General features: G+C 38.9%; 1 protein-coding gene across 2 annotated transcripts in view; it reads right to left on the bottom strand.

Annotated features, from left to right (window-relative positions):
* Positions 1–1758: 1758 nt before the first annotated feature.
* Positions 1759–18111, bottom strand: part of RNF168 (ring finger protein 168) — a 46954-nt gene continuing 30601 nt past the window's right edge. For both annotated transcript variants that reach the window (XM_086675110.1, XM_025913851.2), the window contains exons 6-7: positions 10754–10835; positions 1759–7744 (exon numbers count right to left, since the gene is read on the bottom strand). In XM_086675110.1, coding sequence (XP_086531236.1) covers positions 6809–7744; positions 10754–10835 — 1018 coding nt within the window. In that variant the 3' untranslated portion in view covers positions 1759–6808. The remainder of the gene's footprint in view (positions 7745–10753; positions 10836–18111) is intronic.

Raw genomic sequence — 18111 nt, 5'->3', positions numbered from 1 at the left:
CCTCAATTTTCTATATAAGAAATGTCAGAGAGGGGTTCTTGGCGTCCGGATAGGTGAAGAACTGGAAAGCTTGTAGGGAGTCAGGACAATGGTGGCTTTAGGTGAGGTTAGTCTGTGTGGAGTGGCACACACAAAATTTTGAATTATCAACTCTGATCAACATGGGGACATTCAGATATCATCAGGGTGATAGAAACTGAATAATTGGGAGGCCTTTCCTCAGGTACTTGGGAAGGTTGTCCATAGTTGTCTTCCATAGATCCTTAACGAAGTTTTACTTCTGCACATTTGCATGTAAGCATCATTTTCCCACACAATTTACTCCATCTTGTCAGGATAAGAACTTTCCACAATTTTGCCTTAGAAAATTCAAAACATCAAGGCTGGCTCAGTCGGTTAAGCATCCGAATTTGGCTCAGGTCAGGATCTCATGGTTCCTGGGTTTGAGCCAGGCATCGGGCTCTGGGCTGACAGCTCAGAGCCTGGAGCTTGCTTCAGATTCTGTGTCTCCCTTTCTCTCTGCCCCTTACCCCACTCATGCTCTCTCTCTCTCTCTCTCTCTCTCTCAAAAATAAACATTAAAAGAATAATAATAAATAGGGGGACCCGGGTGGCTCAGTTCGTGAAGCCTCCAACTTCTGCTCGGGTCATGATTTCACGGCTCATGAGTTCAAGCCCCATAACAGGCTCTGTGCTGACAGCTCAGAACCTGGAACCTGCTTCAGATTCTGTGTCTCCCTCTCTCTCTGCCCCTCCCCTGCTTGTACTCTGTCTCTCTCAAAAATAATAAACATTTTTTTTAAATAAAAAAATAAGTAAACATAAAAAAAGTTTAAAAATTTCAGGACATCCTAGACCCAGAATCTATTGAAGGAAATCATCTCTGGTGTGGTTCCCCTCCCCCACCTTCTCTTTCAGCTCCTAAGCCTGCCATTCCAAACTCAGTTGTGATGTAAAAGACACTTTCCCAGACTCTCCCACACTCCTCCATCAGCAAGCTCCCTGCACAGTTCTATTAACAAGTGACAAAAGGGAAAAAGGGGGCGTCTTGCTTTTTGCTGTTCCTCTCAATGTTACCCCAGCAGCGGCAGTTGACTCCAACTACCAAATTCCTTTAACTTTTCTAGAACTAGATTCACTGGACCCTTTCACAGCACTAGTAATATCTGAGAGGGGTCTTTCTCAGAGCTCTAAACACCAACTCCGTACCATCGGCCCTCCTCCACCTCTTAAGCGCCTCATTCTAGTAACTGAAACCCTTTCTTTTTGTTTCCCAGCTTTGAGGGCGGTAGCCACTTCCTGCGGTTATCATCTCTGAATTATCTCAGTGTTCTCTTTTGCGCGAGCACCTGTCTAACCAATTCCCTATACTGTATGCCCTCTGTTGAAGTATTGATTGTGGTTTTTCTTTTCTTAACTGGATCCTGATCAATACACTAAATATATCTAGTACAAACTGAATAGGGAGTGGGGTGGGTTCTCATCCTCAAGAAAAGTCCATGGTAAGTCAAAGATGGAACGGAAGGATACAAAAAATGGACACTCAGTGTATGACCTCCAACTGAAAGCCTTCTGAACTGAACTAGTTCCAGGGGACAAGAGCCTAACAGTGGAGAGCCTGGAGCTACAAAAGACATGTTGAAGAGAAATGTAAAGTCAGTAAAATGTAGAGTCCCCTCAGTTGAACTCAAGGTTCAAGTTGCCTCAAGTCCTGCCAACATCAAGGTAACATTTGGAAAAAACAAATCAAACTCAAAATTCAAAGTCGTAATTGTTTATTAAGATGTCTATGCAAGTAAGAAATGGGTAAACATACAGTAGTGGCTCAACTCCCATCTTTTTAATCTCAAAATGGTTAGTGTTTCTCACACCTTTATGCACACCAACTATGAATTAGTATCGGCATCTGCGGAAGCCACTTAGGATTTCTGGGAATTAGTTCCCTCTGGGGCCAAGGTCTCTTGTGACCTGGGAGCTGTCACACACGCCTGGCAGAGGAGAGGTGAGTGGAGTCTTCCTCAGTAGACAGAAGATGATTGCAATTTATTGGATGCCACGTTTGGAGATTGATGGGAGCACAAAGTCACTGCATGAAGTGAGACCCTTCCAGGAAATGGGCAGAGAACAGCCATGGGGGAAGGGACCATCACTTATTCTGGTTCTTTTTTGAGTCAAGGCCTGTGCTAGTTGCTTACCACTTGATAGCAACTGGGTTAGTTACATTATGATTCCCATATAGAAATTAAGAAAGTGAGATAATGAAAGGCAAGTAGTTCACCTAAGTCATACAGGTAGTGACAAATTAAGAAGGGAATTCTTTTCTTCTTTCCTGCACTATATACGTCCTTGTTTTTGCAGTCCAAAACATGCCCAAATTACTAGCCCCATAGTTAAATTCCTTATGGATTAAATATTTGTGAACTAAGGAATCTAAAAGCTGAATTAAAACCATTCTTAGCCCACAGGCCCTAAAAAACAAAGAGTATGCAGATTTGGCCCCTGGGATGTACTTTACCAGACTCCTGTGCCAGGGCTTCCAATTGAACTCCTGGTGTGGTTAACAGGCTTCTTTCCCCTGGTAGGTCATGAATGCTTTTCTTTCGTCTCATCAGCAGTGTGAGCCTGATGACAATTCTCTCTGCTTTTCAGCCATTTTCAGCCTTTTAGCCTCTGCCCCAAGCACTTTCAAAATTCTGCAATTACACCTTGATGGGAAAACTGGCATTGTGTTTGAGGACTTTCAAGTCTCCACTATCTTCATTCCAGCTTCATCAGAAAGCCAAGAGCTCTGTTAGTTTCTGTTCACCAGCACCAGCCCTGATTCTTGTCCTGCATTCAAAACAGGCACCCGCGACCAGCAAAACCACTTTTTGGTAGCAAACATCAGTTCACTTTTCTGAAGTCTCCCTTCTCTAGAATCTTAGCCCCCAATTTAGTCCTCATTGTTTCAGTAGCTGTCTGCTTTTCAAAAAGTAGGCAATTTTACACTTTTAACTTTTTTTCATGTTTGTTTATTTTGAGAGAGCTCATGCAGAAGTGAACAGGGGAGGGGCAGAGAGAGAGGGAGCTCTAGAGAGAATCCCAAGCAGGCACCATGCTGTCAGTGCAAAGCAAGCCTGACTCCGGGCTTGATCTCACACTGAGATCGTGACCTGAGCCAAAGTCAAGAGTCAGATGCTTAACTGATGCTTAAACAACTGAGCCACCCAGTTACCCCTTTACATTTTTACCTGGCTTTTCTCATTGCTCTCAGCAGGATTATAGGTCTGCTGCAATGTTACCTGGAAAGCAGAAGTCTTGCTTTTTTATTTTATTTTTTAATGTTTTTATTTATTTTTGAGACAGAGAGAGACAGAGCATGAGCAGGGGAGAGGCAAAGAGAGAGGGAGACACAGAATCTGAAGCAGGCTCCAGGCTCTGAGCTGTCAGCACAGAGTCCGACACGGGGCTCGAACTCACAGACCGCAAGATCATGACCTGAGCTGAAGTCGGACGCTTAATGGACTGAGCCATGCAGGTGCCCCAAGTCTTGCTTTTCAAATGATTTTAAAATAGTACCTTAAAGCTAAATATGTTCAAATTCATTCACAATGCTGTATTTTTTCCAAACTGAAAAAATCTTCCGGAATTACGATTTTTAAAATTTAAAGGCAAAAAAGACCATTTAGAGTGGTGCAGGCTGAGATGAATAAACTTCCTTTATCTTGCAATGTTTTTTAAGTTTACTTATTTTTTTAGTAATCTCTATATCCAACGTAAGGCTCAAACTGACAACCCCGAGATCAAGAGACACATGCTCTTCCAAATGTGCCTGCCAGATGCCCCCACCTTGCAATATTTTAATAACATTAAAATTCTGACTAGATGATATATTCAACATGATTGATCAAAAAAAGTTATTCTTCCCCCCTCCCCCCTTTCCCCCAGCCACCCAGTTTCTCTTCCTGCTGGCAACATTTACTGCGTCTCTTTCTAGACATTGTATGCAAATATATGTATATATGTTTTCACATCAGTAAAGTGATTCTGTTGTTGCTGTTGATTGCTATATAGTATTTCATCGTACCATCATTTATTTAGTATCTATTGATGTGACATTAAGTCTATTTCTAAGCTTATTATTATAACAATGCCATACAAAAATGTTTTATGCAGGTCGTTCTACATACATGTGAAGATAGTTTTAGGAAATTCCTAGAGGTTGAATTGCTAAGTTCAGAATTGGGATTTTAAATTTTCTATTGATACCAAGCAACAGGATAAGAGTGCCTACTTTCCCACACTCTTGACAAGATTAAAAAACACACAAGGGCGCCTGGGTGGCTCAGCCCATTAAGCGTCTGACTTCGGCTCAGGTCATGATCTCACAGTCCGTGAGTTTGAGCCCCATGTCAGGCTCTGTGCTGACAGCTCAGAGCCTGGAGCCTGCTTCAGATTCTGTGTCTCCCTCTCTCTCTGCCCCTCCCCTGTTCATGCTCTGTCTCTCTCTGTCTCAAAAATAAGTAAAAATATTTTTAAAAATTAATAAAAAAATAAAAAATAAAAAAAAAACCAAAATACACATACAGACACAAATACAAAACAGGAAACACCTTTATCTTAATTAATTTGAAGGGTAGAAAAATAAAAATGTATGCACATTAGTGTAAGTGATATTATGAATTTCACATATTTAAGAGTCATTTGTATTTCCTTTCTTGGGAAGGATATTTCTTGGGATTATTTCTCATTTTCCCTCTGAATTATTAGTCACTTTCATAATGTATTGGCAGACACTTCATATAAAGGAAATGACCTCTTTGTGATGAATTGTATCTATTTCTTCCCCAGTTTGCCATGTTTTCCAGTTTTCATTATGGTAATAGTTTTAGTTATGCAGAACTTTTAATTTTTATGTAGTTAATTTTTATTTTTTTAATTGTGGTAAAATACATGTAATAGTCCATTTTTAATTATTTTATTTTCAGATTCTCCACTTCTGCGGTCCTAGGTGCTCTCTGAGAAGTTAATAACTCTCACATCCCTTCCACAAAAAGGAGAGAAGTAGCGATACACTCTAATGACTGACATAACATTTAGTAGTTTCTAACAAAAAGACATATAAGGTCAGATTATCCGAAAAACTAACAGAGAAATTAAAACTTATCTTAAGGTCAGGAAGACTTCTTCACTGACAATTAAGTGGTTAAATGTATAAATCCTAAAGATGTCACACTATTTCCCTTTTTGGTCATGGACTATTCCAGGAAAATTTAATTATATAATTTTTAAGGAGTTCCAAGAGTATTCAACCTAAAATGTAAAGTGAAATTGCTCTTAGAAAAATACTGGTTTGATGAAAATAGATTTTAGCATATTTTAGAGAAATCTGGTTAGCTTCTGACTAGACTTCATTTCAGCACGATCATTACTCAGAGGGCAATCATTCTTTTGTTGAGAAAGGGCAAACTAAATTTCAAATTAGATTCAGAAGTCTACCCATAATTACCCAATCAATACTGAAGTAGATGCCACCAAATATGCAAAGATTAACAGAATTTCAGTTACAAAATTTGGAGGGAAAAATAATAAGGGTATAAAAATACTGACAAATTTAAGCTAGAATTAGCTCCAGGACATTTTATTATACTTTTATTTTAAAAGGATGAATAACTAGAGATCAGCAGAAATGCTGTTAAAACTGTTATTTGCTTAAAGCTGTTCATATTAATGAACAAGAGATTACATCTCTAAGTTAAATTTCACAAAATGAAATCACTGCCTTCTGATTTAACTTTCAGGGTAAGATGGCAAAACTTAAGCATCAGACTTTTTCTGTCCATAAACACAAATAAAAGTCAGCATCAATATAAATGATAATATAAGGAAATAAACACATGGTTATGTCTCAAGTCCCATAATATGAGATGATATTAATTCCCATTTATTCCCCTAGAATACCAGAATAATAGAAATGTGAATTCCCCAAATTTCAGGCAATTTAGTAACTGATTTTTATTTTGACACCAGATACTGTGGTGTGAAAAGCCTAAACCCAAATGTTTTCCATGTCATTAAGCAGAGAAAGGAGGAGGGGGAATCCTCTGCCAAACCTCACCTGCTACTCCATCCTAGACCTTGTTTCTAATTATTCACTCAGTTCTAGCGTTTCCAAATTGTCAATCCACCCCACTGAGGCTCACCCCAACTCTTAACTCCTTTTGCAACAAGAGTCTAGTTTCCTTTGTCAACTAATTCCTAATTTTCCAAGAAACTCTGATTTTTCTGATTTCACATTGATCATAAACCATTTTAAATGGAAGAAAATGCTATAATGCTTAAAATAATTAAAGTGGAGATGAAAACTAGATTACTTTAGTGTTATGGAAGATGCATGTCATGTGCTCTGCAAATATATGGGAAAGTTGTAAGAAAACTCCTAACTACCTGGTATAGTATAATCTTACTTTGATTACTAGTTAGGACAAAAAGGGAAGGAGGCAAAGGCCATAAAACATGCATTTTTTGGAAAGAGAATGGCACTTGAAAATTTCTTGGGAGTTCACCAAGGCATTCTTATATCCATAAGGATTGTCCAACAGTATATCACAGTTATTAAAAAAAGAAAGGATTGGGACTCCTGCTTACCACTGAGTTTGGCAGAAACACATTTATATATTTCTCTCTTGTAATCACCAGTCCTTTAATTAAGGACAATGAGTGTGACCACAGAGCAAAATTAACGAAAAAATTTATAAAGATTCTGTGATAGAAGAGAGCTTCACAATCCAGCTTTACTAGATTATGAAACACTCCCTTTACCCACACATTACTTCGTATACCTCTGAAACATCTGAAAAATACTTTTCTGTGACTTACTAGGCTGTAGGGAATGAGCACTTTTAGATACATTACAATTATCTCTAGAAGAATTTGGCACCTTTCTCCCATTAACATTAACTGAATGTTTCAACTGGATCTTAAAAGATGGCTGCCAGTTTTCATTTTTTGAGCCTCTCCGAGATTCTGAATGCTCTATATCAGTCTGTCTTTTGAAGTTCCTGTCTTTGGAATTCTTCCTCTGTCCATTTAGCAACTTGTCTGGTGGTGAAGATGTAGGACGTAACTGATACTCATCTGGGGATCCTTTTTGCCGGTTTGGCTTCATTTGTTCTTTATCTACTTGTTTCTGAAGCTGTAATGCTAACAACCTGTCCTGTTCTTCCTGTTTATGTCTCTCAAAAAGTAAGCGTTCCAAATCTATCAGTTTTTGGGTAAAGTTGATTTCTGTTTCCTCTTGGTCTGAGGAAGCTCTGGGGAACATTTTCCTTCTTTTTGCAGAAATGCAGGGATCCCTGACTGCTTCGAATGAAGATTCCTGGTTTTTTCTTTTGGAAATATCTTTACTGGTCAGGAGGCAAGAGTCTTCATTTTCTGTCTCAACTGTGTTACTTTCAATTATCTGTGTCATACCTGATATAGTGCATGCGCTCTCTGTTTCTCCAGAGCATGGAACTCTGGCTTCAGGTCCCTCATGATTCAGAACACATAACTCTTTATCATGATTGCTTGGTCTCATTTTGACTTCTGCTTCGAGGCACCACTCTCTACCACTGGCATATAACTGAGGCATAGGTGACTCTACTGAAGACTTTGCACCTTGTTCTTGAACGTCCATGCCTATTTGCGGAGAAAGTGTTGGCATATCTTCTTCAATTTCTGTATCTTGCCTTGTTGGGCTATTTACAATACTACCGTCAGTTTCCTGTAGAAAACAGAAAAAGACTGAGTGAACCAGGGGAAAACATCTAGTCATAATATAGAAGTCTAATTATACTGATACTCTAGCTTAATTGTAACTATAAGATAGTTAGCATTAAGGGTGCCTGGGTGGCTCAGTCAGTTGATTGTTCAATTCTTGATTTCAGCTCAAGTCATGATCCCAGGGTTGTGGAATCAAGCCCCGTGTCAGGATCTCTGAGCGTGGAGCCTGCTTAAGATTCCCTTTCTTGGGGCATCTGCGTGGCTCAGTCGGTTAAGCATCTGACTGTTTCCACTCAGGTCATGACCTTGTGGTTCGTGGGTTCAAGCCCACATCAGGCTCCGTGTTGATGGTGCAGAGTCTGCTTGGGATTCTCTCTCCCTCTCTCTGCCCCTCCCCTGCTCACTCACTCTCTCAAAATAAACAAACTTAAAAAAAAGAAAAAGATTCTCTCCTTCTCTCTGCCCTTCTCCTCTGCTTGTACTCTCTTTTAAAAAAAAATTTTTTTTTAACGTTTATTTATTTTTGAGACAGAGCATGAACGGGCGAGGGGCAGACACAGAATCAGAAGCAGGCTCCAGGCTCTGAGCCATCAGCCCAGAGCCTGACGCGGGGCTCGAACTCACGGACCGTGAGATCGTGACCTGAGCTGAAGTCGGACGCTTAACTGACTGAGCCACCCAGGCACCCCATGCTTGTACTCTCTCTTAAAAAGAAAAAAAAAACACAAAAAACAAAAAAAACACATAGCGTTACTACTAATGATATACATTAATTGTTAATAGTATTTTTATTCTGGGGGTGCCTGAGTGGCTCAGTCAGTTAAGCGTCCGACTCTTGACTCTGGTTCAGGTCTTGATCTCACAGTTTCTGAGACTGAGCCCTGCATGAGGCTCTGCACTGACAGCACAGGGCCCACCTGGCATTCTCTCTCTCCCTATCTGCCTCTCCCCTGCTTGTGTGCATGAGTTCCCTCTCTCAAAATAAATAAAAACTTCAAAAAAATTTTTGAAATAGTATTTTCATTCTGTGTGCCAGTTTAGATTAAGGCATTCCCTCATTTTCACTCCCATGAATACCTACAGATTAAAATGTACAAACTGGATTCTATATATGGCCAATAAACTGGCACTAGGACCTGACCTCTCTTTCATCTTACAAACTTCCTCTAGCCCAGAGGTTTTTAGCCCCTTTTTGTGCTAGGGACTCTCTACCTTTCAGCATTTTGGTAAAGTTTACAGATGTCTACTGAATATTTTTCAATATAAAAATAAACACCTAGGATTACAAAGGGAACAACCTGTATTGCAACACAATTATTAAAAATGTTTTACTTTCTGATGTAATAATGTGTACCCATCAATACACTAAATATTAAGACCTAGTGGCAAGTCTAATAACTTGTAATATTGAAGTAGGGATGAATAACAATATTTCAAGAAACCTGCTATAAATGTAAAGTGATAAAAACCTGTGCTTTCCACTGATGATCAAAGGTACAGCTTTTGCTAATAGTATTATGGTTTCCAGTCTACATTCATAATTAAAGGAATGACAGGTTAGGTGAAAATAAAGATAAACCTTTTCTTCCATTGAGGTTCGTATGTACTCCCCGGATTCTAACTGTAGACCTTATCAGGTTAAGAAACTTTGTTTTTGCCAGTATATTTCTTCTCACCTACAGGTCTGAGGTAAGTAAAGACCTAGGATTAGTTTTGACCTTAAATTTTTTACCTACTCTGCTTTGCATTCCTTATAGCATTTCTTATGAACCAATGTGGTTGGACTGGACAAATTCCAGGTTGCTTACCTAGTTTTGCTGTGGGTATCAACAGGAAAAATATCCCACCCTACAGTGCTTATTCCATCCTCAGTTCCATTTTGAGCCAGACCATGTGGACCTGAATCCTCCCTCTATCATCTCTACTTAAGGGACTTGGTACAAGTCTCATATCTCTGTGTGCCTTGGTTTTATTAACCATAATATGGAACAAGAATGAATACCTACCTTACAGAGCTGGTGCTTGTGATGGAAACTGAAGAAAATAATACATACATTATCTGGCACATGGTAAATGCCAATTAAATGATAGGTGAGTTTAAAAAATTTTAAGAACCTCTCAATAAAGTGTTAACAAAACTTCTCTGTAGGAAATCAACCTTGGTGTCAGCTCACTTTTTTTTTTTCCTGGTTCTATTTTCCTAGAAACCTGATAAAAGTGAAATGTCACCTGTGTGCATAGGCTACAGAGCTTATGGTAAAAATGAACTTACTTGTGAACTGCATCTATACTGGAAGAACTGTGAATGATCTATAAGCACTTAGCGGGAAGCCAAATCTTAGGGCTTCTGTAAATGACTTACAACTCTTTTGGTGTATTGTTCCAGGACCCCTGGAAGCTACACCCATGGGCTGTTACAACAAATAATGGACTTTTATGGGGCACGGGGCTTCTAAGCCGGGGTGGTTTCCAAACTCATTTGCATTGTCTCATTTGTAGGCTGTCCCTTAGGAGCTCTGCAGTGAAGGCTTTTGCTGCACAGATATGGCTGATGCTGCCCTGCCAGCATGCTTTGTTTCCCATCCTGTAATCTTCACTGAAAGTGAAGTTAGTACCAGGCACAGGCTGTTTAATTTTGTGAGTTTGATTGTCTAAGTCAGGGATCCATAAACCATGGCCCATGGACCAAATTCAGCTGCTGCTTATTTTTATGAATAGTTTTTGTTGATCAAAGAAAAGTCCAGTTGTTTATGTATTGTCTATGGATGTTTTCACACGAAACAGCACAGTTGAATAGTTGTGAAAAAGACCATACAGGCCACAAAATATTTACTATCTTGCCCTTTAGAGAAGTTTGCAGACTCCTAGTGTAGGTAAGCCTAAGATGACTAAGAAAGGGGGTTCCATATACAACAGTGATTTTAAAAAAAAAATGAGGGAACTACAAGTATTAGCAATCTATAGCGTTAGTAAACTTGCCAAACTAAGAACATCTTTAGTACCGACATACCTTGGACATGAAGTTTTTCTTGCTTTCTTGCACAACTTCATACTGCGATGCTGATCCAAATTGAGATTTAGGTGACAAATACCTTAACACACAAAAAAAAAAAAAAAAAAAAAAAAAAAAGCTTTACCAAAGTTTGAATGCTTTGACAGACAAGTGGTATGTAACCAATATAATACATCACATTAGCTATTTATGTGAAGGTGAAGGTTGTCTGTTTGCTGCTTGGCTGATTTATCAGAAAGAGTATAGTCCATCTCCCTGTCTCAGGTATTTTGGCCTAATTCCAGAGCAAAACTTAAAAGGCCGAATATTGATATTTTAGTGAAAAACAGAAAAGGAAGTAAAATCTAAACATTTCTTAATTCTCAAAAGAAATTCAAAAGGTACACAGCATCAAAACAACTCAAGACTATATAGTCTTCCCAAAAGTAATGGAAATTAAATTTTAAATCAGGAGAAAGGATATGTTAGTTTCTTTTTAATGCCAGAAATTATGGCTGTTTACTACATTAAAAAGCAGTTTTTTAAATGTTTACTTCTCTTAGAGAGAGACAGAATATGAGCAGGGGAGGGGCAGAGAGAGAGGGAAGACATAGAAACTGAAGCAGACTCCGAAGCTGAGATGTCAGCACAGAGCTTGACACGGGGCTCGAACTTGTGAACCATGAGATCATGACCTGAGCTGAAGCCAGACATTTAACCGACTGAGCCACCCAGGTGCCCCTGTTTACTACATTTTGAATTGTTACTATTGAGAAAGTATCCATGATTAGATTCTTTACTATTCTGGCATAGAGATTTTGTTAGATACACATTTTATATAAACTATCTGCCTACAAAAATACACATCTATCAATTTATCAGTATAAGAGCATTTCTCTAAATTTCTAAGCATCTTTAATAGGCTGTCACTGAAAACATGAAGTTTCTAATATGATGAAAAATGATGTAAAAGAAATGGGAATAAAAGGACAGGTTATGAGATGGTTAAGTATATTTTTAAAACTGGAAAAAATCCAAATACATACACAACTATGCTTAAAATCGCCTAAAATGCTGGCTGTCTTCAAGCAACGGTAACATCGGGTGATTTTCAAAGAGTAGCTAGCTATTGTTTTTACAGTTAAAGAAAACAATGGAAAAACATCTGATTGCAAATAATATGTAAGTTCCATTGTGTCTAAAACACCATAAATTGTGTGTGAAACAATAAAATCTAGTCCCAGATCTCATATAAAGAACAAATAACATCCCTTATAAACCACGTATTTAGTTGAATCATTTCTAAACACTTACTCTGCAAACTTATAAGTACAAGAACTACCTTTTCAACTGATAAGAGAAAACAGGAGCCCAGTTTAGTCTCATTTAAATTTTTTTTTTTTTCATAGCTGAAGAAACTCTTCTGCCAATGCTGGATATTAGTTACCAAGATAGAATTATTATAACAGTTTTTTTGAAATCCACATGTAGAGAACAAAATGTGACCAGATACTTATTCAACATCATCAGGAAAGATTTATGAGCTTGTCCTGAATATTCCTTTTTTTTTTTTTTTAATGTTTTTATTTTTGAGAAAGAGAGAGACAGAGCATGAGCAGGGGAGGGGCAGAGCAAGAGGGAGACACAGAATCTGAAGCAGGCTCCAGGCTCTGAGCTGTCAGCACAGAGCCCAACGCGGGGCTCGAACTCACAGACTGTGAGATCATGACCTGAGCTGAAGTCAGATGCTCAACCGACTGAGCCACCCAGGCACCCCAGTGAGTATTCTTTATAATGACCAGGTAATGTATGAATATGTGCTCATTGTAAAAAAGTAAACAGAGGGGCACCTGGGCGGCTCAGCCAGTTGAACACCCGACTTCAGCTCAGGTCATGATCTCACAGTTCATGAGTTCAAGCCCCACATCGGGCTTGCTGCTCTTAGTGCAGAGCCTGTTTCAGATCCTCTGTATCCGCCCTGCTGCTCCTCCACTCACTCTCTCTCTCTCAAAAATAAAAAATAAACATTAAAAAAAAAAAAAGTAAATAGAAATGTTAGACATATACCCTTTTCCATTCCTCTTTGTTTCCTCACATGTAACCAATTTTTTAAAAAAGCATGATTTCGATAGTGCTATCTTTTTTAAAACAATCATATCCTTCTGATTTCCTTTTTTCATTTATGTCTTAAAGATCTAAGAGAGCGTATGTGCGTGTGCCTATTTCATAAAAAACAAATAGTTTACAAGAGAACAGTTACAAATATATGAAAGAATCCTAAGAATCACAACACACTGTGGTTCAGGGAGAGAAATACTGAGGGAAAGGGCACCAGTGAACGTTTTGGAAATATTCTGTAGCTAAACCTGGAAAGTAGTTTATCCATATGTAAAAATTCACCAAAAGTACACTTAAGATTAGTGCACTTTAATATATGTATGTTACAATTTTTAAAATCTTAAAGCACATTTATTTTTTTATTTTACTATTTTTTTTTAATATATGAAATTTATTGTCAAATTGGTTTCCATACAACACCCAGTGCTCATCCCAAAAGATGCACTCTTTAATGCCCATCACCTACCCTCCCCTCCCTCCCACCCCCCATTAACCCTCAGTTTGTTCTCAGTTTTTAAGAGTCTCTTATGCTTTGGCTGTCTCCCACTCTAATCTTTTTTTTTTTTTTCCCTCCCCTCCGCCATGGGTTTCTGTTAAGTTTCTCAGGATCCACATAAGAGTGAAACATATGGTATCTGTCTTTCTCTGTATGGCTTATTTCACTTAACATCACACTCTCCAGTTCCATCCACGTTGCTACAAAGGGCCATACTTCATTCTTTCTCATTGCCACGTAGTACTGCATTGTGTATATAAACCACAATTTCTTTATCCATTCATCAGTTGATGGACATTTAGGCTCTTTCCACAATTTGGCTATTGTTGAGAGTGCTGCTATAAACATTGGGGTACAAGTGCCCCTATGCATCAGTACTCCTGTATCCCTTGGGTAAATTCCTAGCAGTGCTACTGCTGGGTCATAGGGTAGGTCTATTTTTAATTTTTTGAGGAACCTCCACACTGTTTTCCAGAGTGGCTGCACCAGTTTGCATTCCCACCAACAATGCAAGAAGGTTCCCGTTTCTCCACATCCTCTCCAGCATCTATAGTCTCCTGATTTATTCATTTTGGCCACTCTGACTGGCGTGAGGTGATATCTGAGTGTGGTTTTGATTTGTATTTCCCTGAGGAGGAGCGACGTTGAGCATCTTTTCATGTGCCTGTTGGCCATCTGGATTTCTTCTTTAGAGAAGTGTCTATTCATGTTTTCTGCCCATTTCTTCACTGGTTTATTTGTTTTTTGGGTGTGGAGTTTGGTGAGCTCTTTATAGACTTTGGATACCAGCCCTCTGTCCGGTATGTCATTTGCAAGTATCTTTTCCCATTTCGTTGGTTGCCTTTTAGTTTTGTTGATTGTTTCCTTTGCAGTGCAGAAGCTTTTTATCTTCATGAGGTCCCAATAGTTCATTTTTGCTTTTAATTCCCTTGCCTTTGGGGATGTGTCAAGTAAGAAATTGCTACGGCTGACGTCAGAGAGGTCTTTTCCTGCTTTCTCCTCTAGGGTTTTGATGGTTTCCTGTCTCATATTCAGGTCCTTTATCCATTTTGAGTTTATTTTTGTGAATGGTGTAAGAAAAGTGGTCTAGTTTCAATCTTCTGCATGTTGCTGTCCAGTTCTCCCAGCACCATTTGTTAAAGAGACTGTCTTTTTTCCATTGGATGTTCTTTCCTGCTTTGTCAAAGCTTAGTTGGCCATACGTTTGTGGGTCTAGTGCTGGGGTTTCTATTCTATTCCATTGGTCTATGTGTCTGTTTTTGTGCCAATACCATGCTGTCTTGATGATTACAGCTTTGTAGTAGAGGCTAAAGTCTGGGATTGTGATGCCTCCTGCTTTGGTCTTCTTCAAAATTACTTTGGCCATTTGGGGCCTTTTGTGGTTCCATGTGAATTTTAGGATTGCTTGTTCTAGCTTCGAGAAGAATGCTGGTGCAAATTTGATTGGGATTGCACTGAATGTGTAGCTTTGGGTAGTATTGACATTTTAACAATATTTATTCTTCCAACCCATGAGCACGGAATGTTTTTCCATTTCTTTATATCTTCTTCAATTACCTTCATAAGCTTTCTATAGTTTTCAGCATACAGATCTTTTACATCTTTGGTTAGATTTATTCCTAGGTATTTTATGCTTCTTGGTGCAATTGTGAATGGGATCAGTTTCTTTGTCTTTCTGTTGCTTCATTATTAGTGTATAAGAATGCAACTGATTTCTGTACATTGATTTTGTATCCTGCAACTTTGCTGAATTCATGTATCAGTTCTAGCAGACTTTTGGTGGAGTCTATCGGATTTTCCATGTATAATATCATGTCATCTGCAAAAAGTGAAAGCTTGACTTCATCTTTGCCAATTTTGATGCCTTTGATTTCCTTTTGTTGTCAGATTGCTGATGCTAGCACTTCCAACACGATGTTAAACAACAGCGGTGAGAGTGGACATCCCTGTCGTGTTCCTTATCTCAGGGTCTTAAACCACATTTAAATAAACAAAGAAATAAACAAAATCCTTTATGTAGCCTCCTCTTTGTCCTCCACCTCAGAGTGTTTCTTATCTCTTGCTTTTAAAAATAGTTTTACCACACATTTGTATCCTTAACATGTATTGCTTAGCACTGCGTGATTTTGAATGGAATCGTACTACATGCATTCTACAGTTTTTTTCTTCACCCATTTTCCTGACTCATGCCTGTTGTCCTCAGCTAGATTCATTTTGACTGTTGGACAGTATTCAGTTCTACTTTTGGACATCTGGGTGCTTTTGCTTTTTGCTGTTACAAATAGTACTGCTGGGAACGTTTCTGTACATGTCTTCTAGGGTTTCTTTTTTTTTTTTAACAGTTTTTTTTAAAGTTCATTTATTTTGAGAGAGAGAGAGGGGGGAGAGAATGAGTGGGGGGAGGGGCAGAGACAGAGGGGGACAGGGGATCTGAAGCAGGCTCTATGCTGACAGCACAGAGCCCGATGCAGGGCCCAAAGTCATTAATTATGAGATCGTGACCTGAGCAGCAAGTTGGACACTTAACTAACTGAGCCACCCATGTGCCCCTCTTCTGGGGTTCTTTAGTGTTTGTATCCCAGAGTCCTAGAGTATCAACCTTTTACATTCCCACTAAACACATAAGTGTTTCTTATCATCTACAACATTTTATATTGCCGGAAACCTTAATTTTTCCAATAGGATGAGTATGAAATGCTACCTCACTGTGACTTTGTGTTTCCTTCTTTTCAAATATATATTAACTTTCAGGGTTTCATTTTCTGTAAAGTCAAAATTTTTTGCCTCTTTTTCTACTGATCTTTTCTTCCTCCTAGGTGGGTATTTTTTTAACAGCACACATTTTTTTTTTCAGTTAAATACCCTAAAATATCTTCTTAAAAGACAGAAAATTATCATTTTATTCTCTAAAGGTATTTTGATAAAGGCATTCTTAATCTTATAATCTAATCATGTTTTGCTCTCTACAATATCCTTCCCCAAAGATAATCTCCTTCATTATCTTCTTAAAGTTTTATTGGTTGTCTTTTTAATGGACCTTTAATCCACCTTAATTTTTTTTTAAATTTTTTTAACATTTATTTATTTTTGAAAGAGAGAGACAGAGCATGAGTAGGGTAGGGGCAGAGAGAGAGGAGACAGAATCTGAAGCAGGCTGTAGGCTCTGAGCAAGCTGTCCGCACAGAGCCTGATGCGGGGCTCAAACCCACAAACTGTGAGATCATGACCTGAGCCGAAGCCAGATGCTCAACTGACTGAGCCACCCAGGCGCCCCAATCCACCTTAATTTTTATATATGGTATGAGTAGAGGTCCAAGCTCATTTTTTCCTCGTATAATCAACTGTCCCTGTGGCACTTATGGACAAGTTCATCCTTTTCCCACTGATTAAAATGACTACTACTGTATTACCCAAAGTACCCCAAAACTTAGTGGCTTAAAACAACAAACATTATCTCACAGTTTCTGAGGGTCAGGAATCCAAGAGCAGCTCAGCTGGGTGGTTCGAGCTCAGGATCTCTCATTAGGGTCTAGGGAAGATGTTAGTCATCTGAAGTCTTGACTGGGCTTAGAGGATCACCTTCCACGAAGGCTCACTTATGTAAAAGGCTATTCTGGAAGTCCCATTTTGTTATTGGCTGCTGGCAGAAGGCCTTAGTTCCTTACCATGTGGGCCTCTCCACAGGGCTGCTAACAACAGAGCAGCTAAACTTCCCAGAGCAGGTAACCCAAAAAAGAGAAAAGTCACAGTGCCTCTCAGGACTTAATCTCCCAAGTACACAACATCCCTTTGGGTAATTCTATTTGTATACTTAAGTCCAGCCCACATTCAAGGGGAAGGGAATTGGGCTCTGTCTTTTTAAGGGATGAATATCAAAGAATTTGTGGACATATTTTAAAAATACCAAAGCCATCATGAAAGCACTATAAACTGTTATTTCTAAGCGATTACACTGCCTTAATCATTTTATCTATCTTTGTGCAAAAATATCACATATATTTACTTATAAATTAAAAGCACCCAACTCTCCACCACACATTTTATTTCTCTTTGGTGGTATCTGAAAGTTCTTTCTCTTCCATATAAATTTTTTTTAATGTTTTTATTTATTTTTGAGACAGAGAGAGACACAGCATGAGCCAGGGAGGGGCAGAGAGAGAGAGGGAGACACAGAATCCGAAGCAGGCTCCAGGCTCTGAGCTGTCAGCACAGAGCCTGACGTGGGGCTCGAACTCACAGACTGTGAGATCATGACCTGAGCCGAAGTCGGATGCTTAACCGACTGAGCCACCCAGGCGCCCCACTTCCATACAAATTTTTAGAGTCAGATGGTTAACCAACTGAGCCACCCAGGCACCCCAAACTCTTATTAATTTAAAAAATGTATCTCTGAACTCTTGGATTTTTCAATGTATTTTCTACATTCCACCTCTAATAACAATGGCTTCTTCTTCTTTTTTTAAATCCACAATGGTAATTTATTTATTTTTTAAATGTTTGTTTATTTTTTGAGAGAGAGAGAGCAAGCATGAGTGGGGGTGGGACAGAGGATCCGAAGCAGGCTCTGTGCAAGCAACAGAGATCTGGCCATGGGGCTTGAACTCACAAACCGTGAGATCATGACCTGAGCCGAAGTCAGATGCTCAACCGACTGAGCTACCCAAACTCTCCTAATTAACAATGGCTTCTTTTTCAAGCTCTTTTGTTTCTTTTTATCATCTCACTGTGCAGACTGAAATCTCTAACACACACTGACCAGAAG

This window comes from Puma concolor, chromosome C2 (genome assembly GCF_028749965.1).
Source record: "Puma concolor isolate L17-30 chromosome C2, mPumCon1.1.hap2, whole genome shotgun sequence".
NCBI lineage: Eukaryota > Metazoa > Chordata > Mammalia > Carnivora > Felidae > Puma > Puma concolor.
This window is presented reverse-complemented; position numbering and strand designations above follow the sequence as displayed.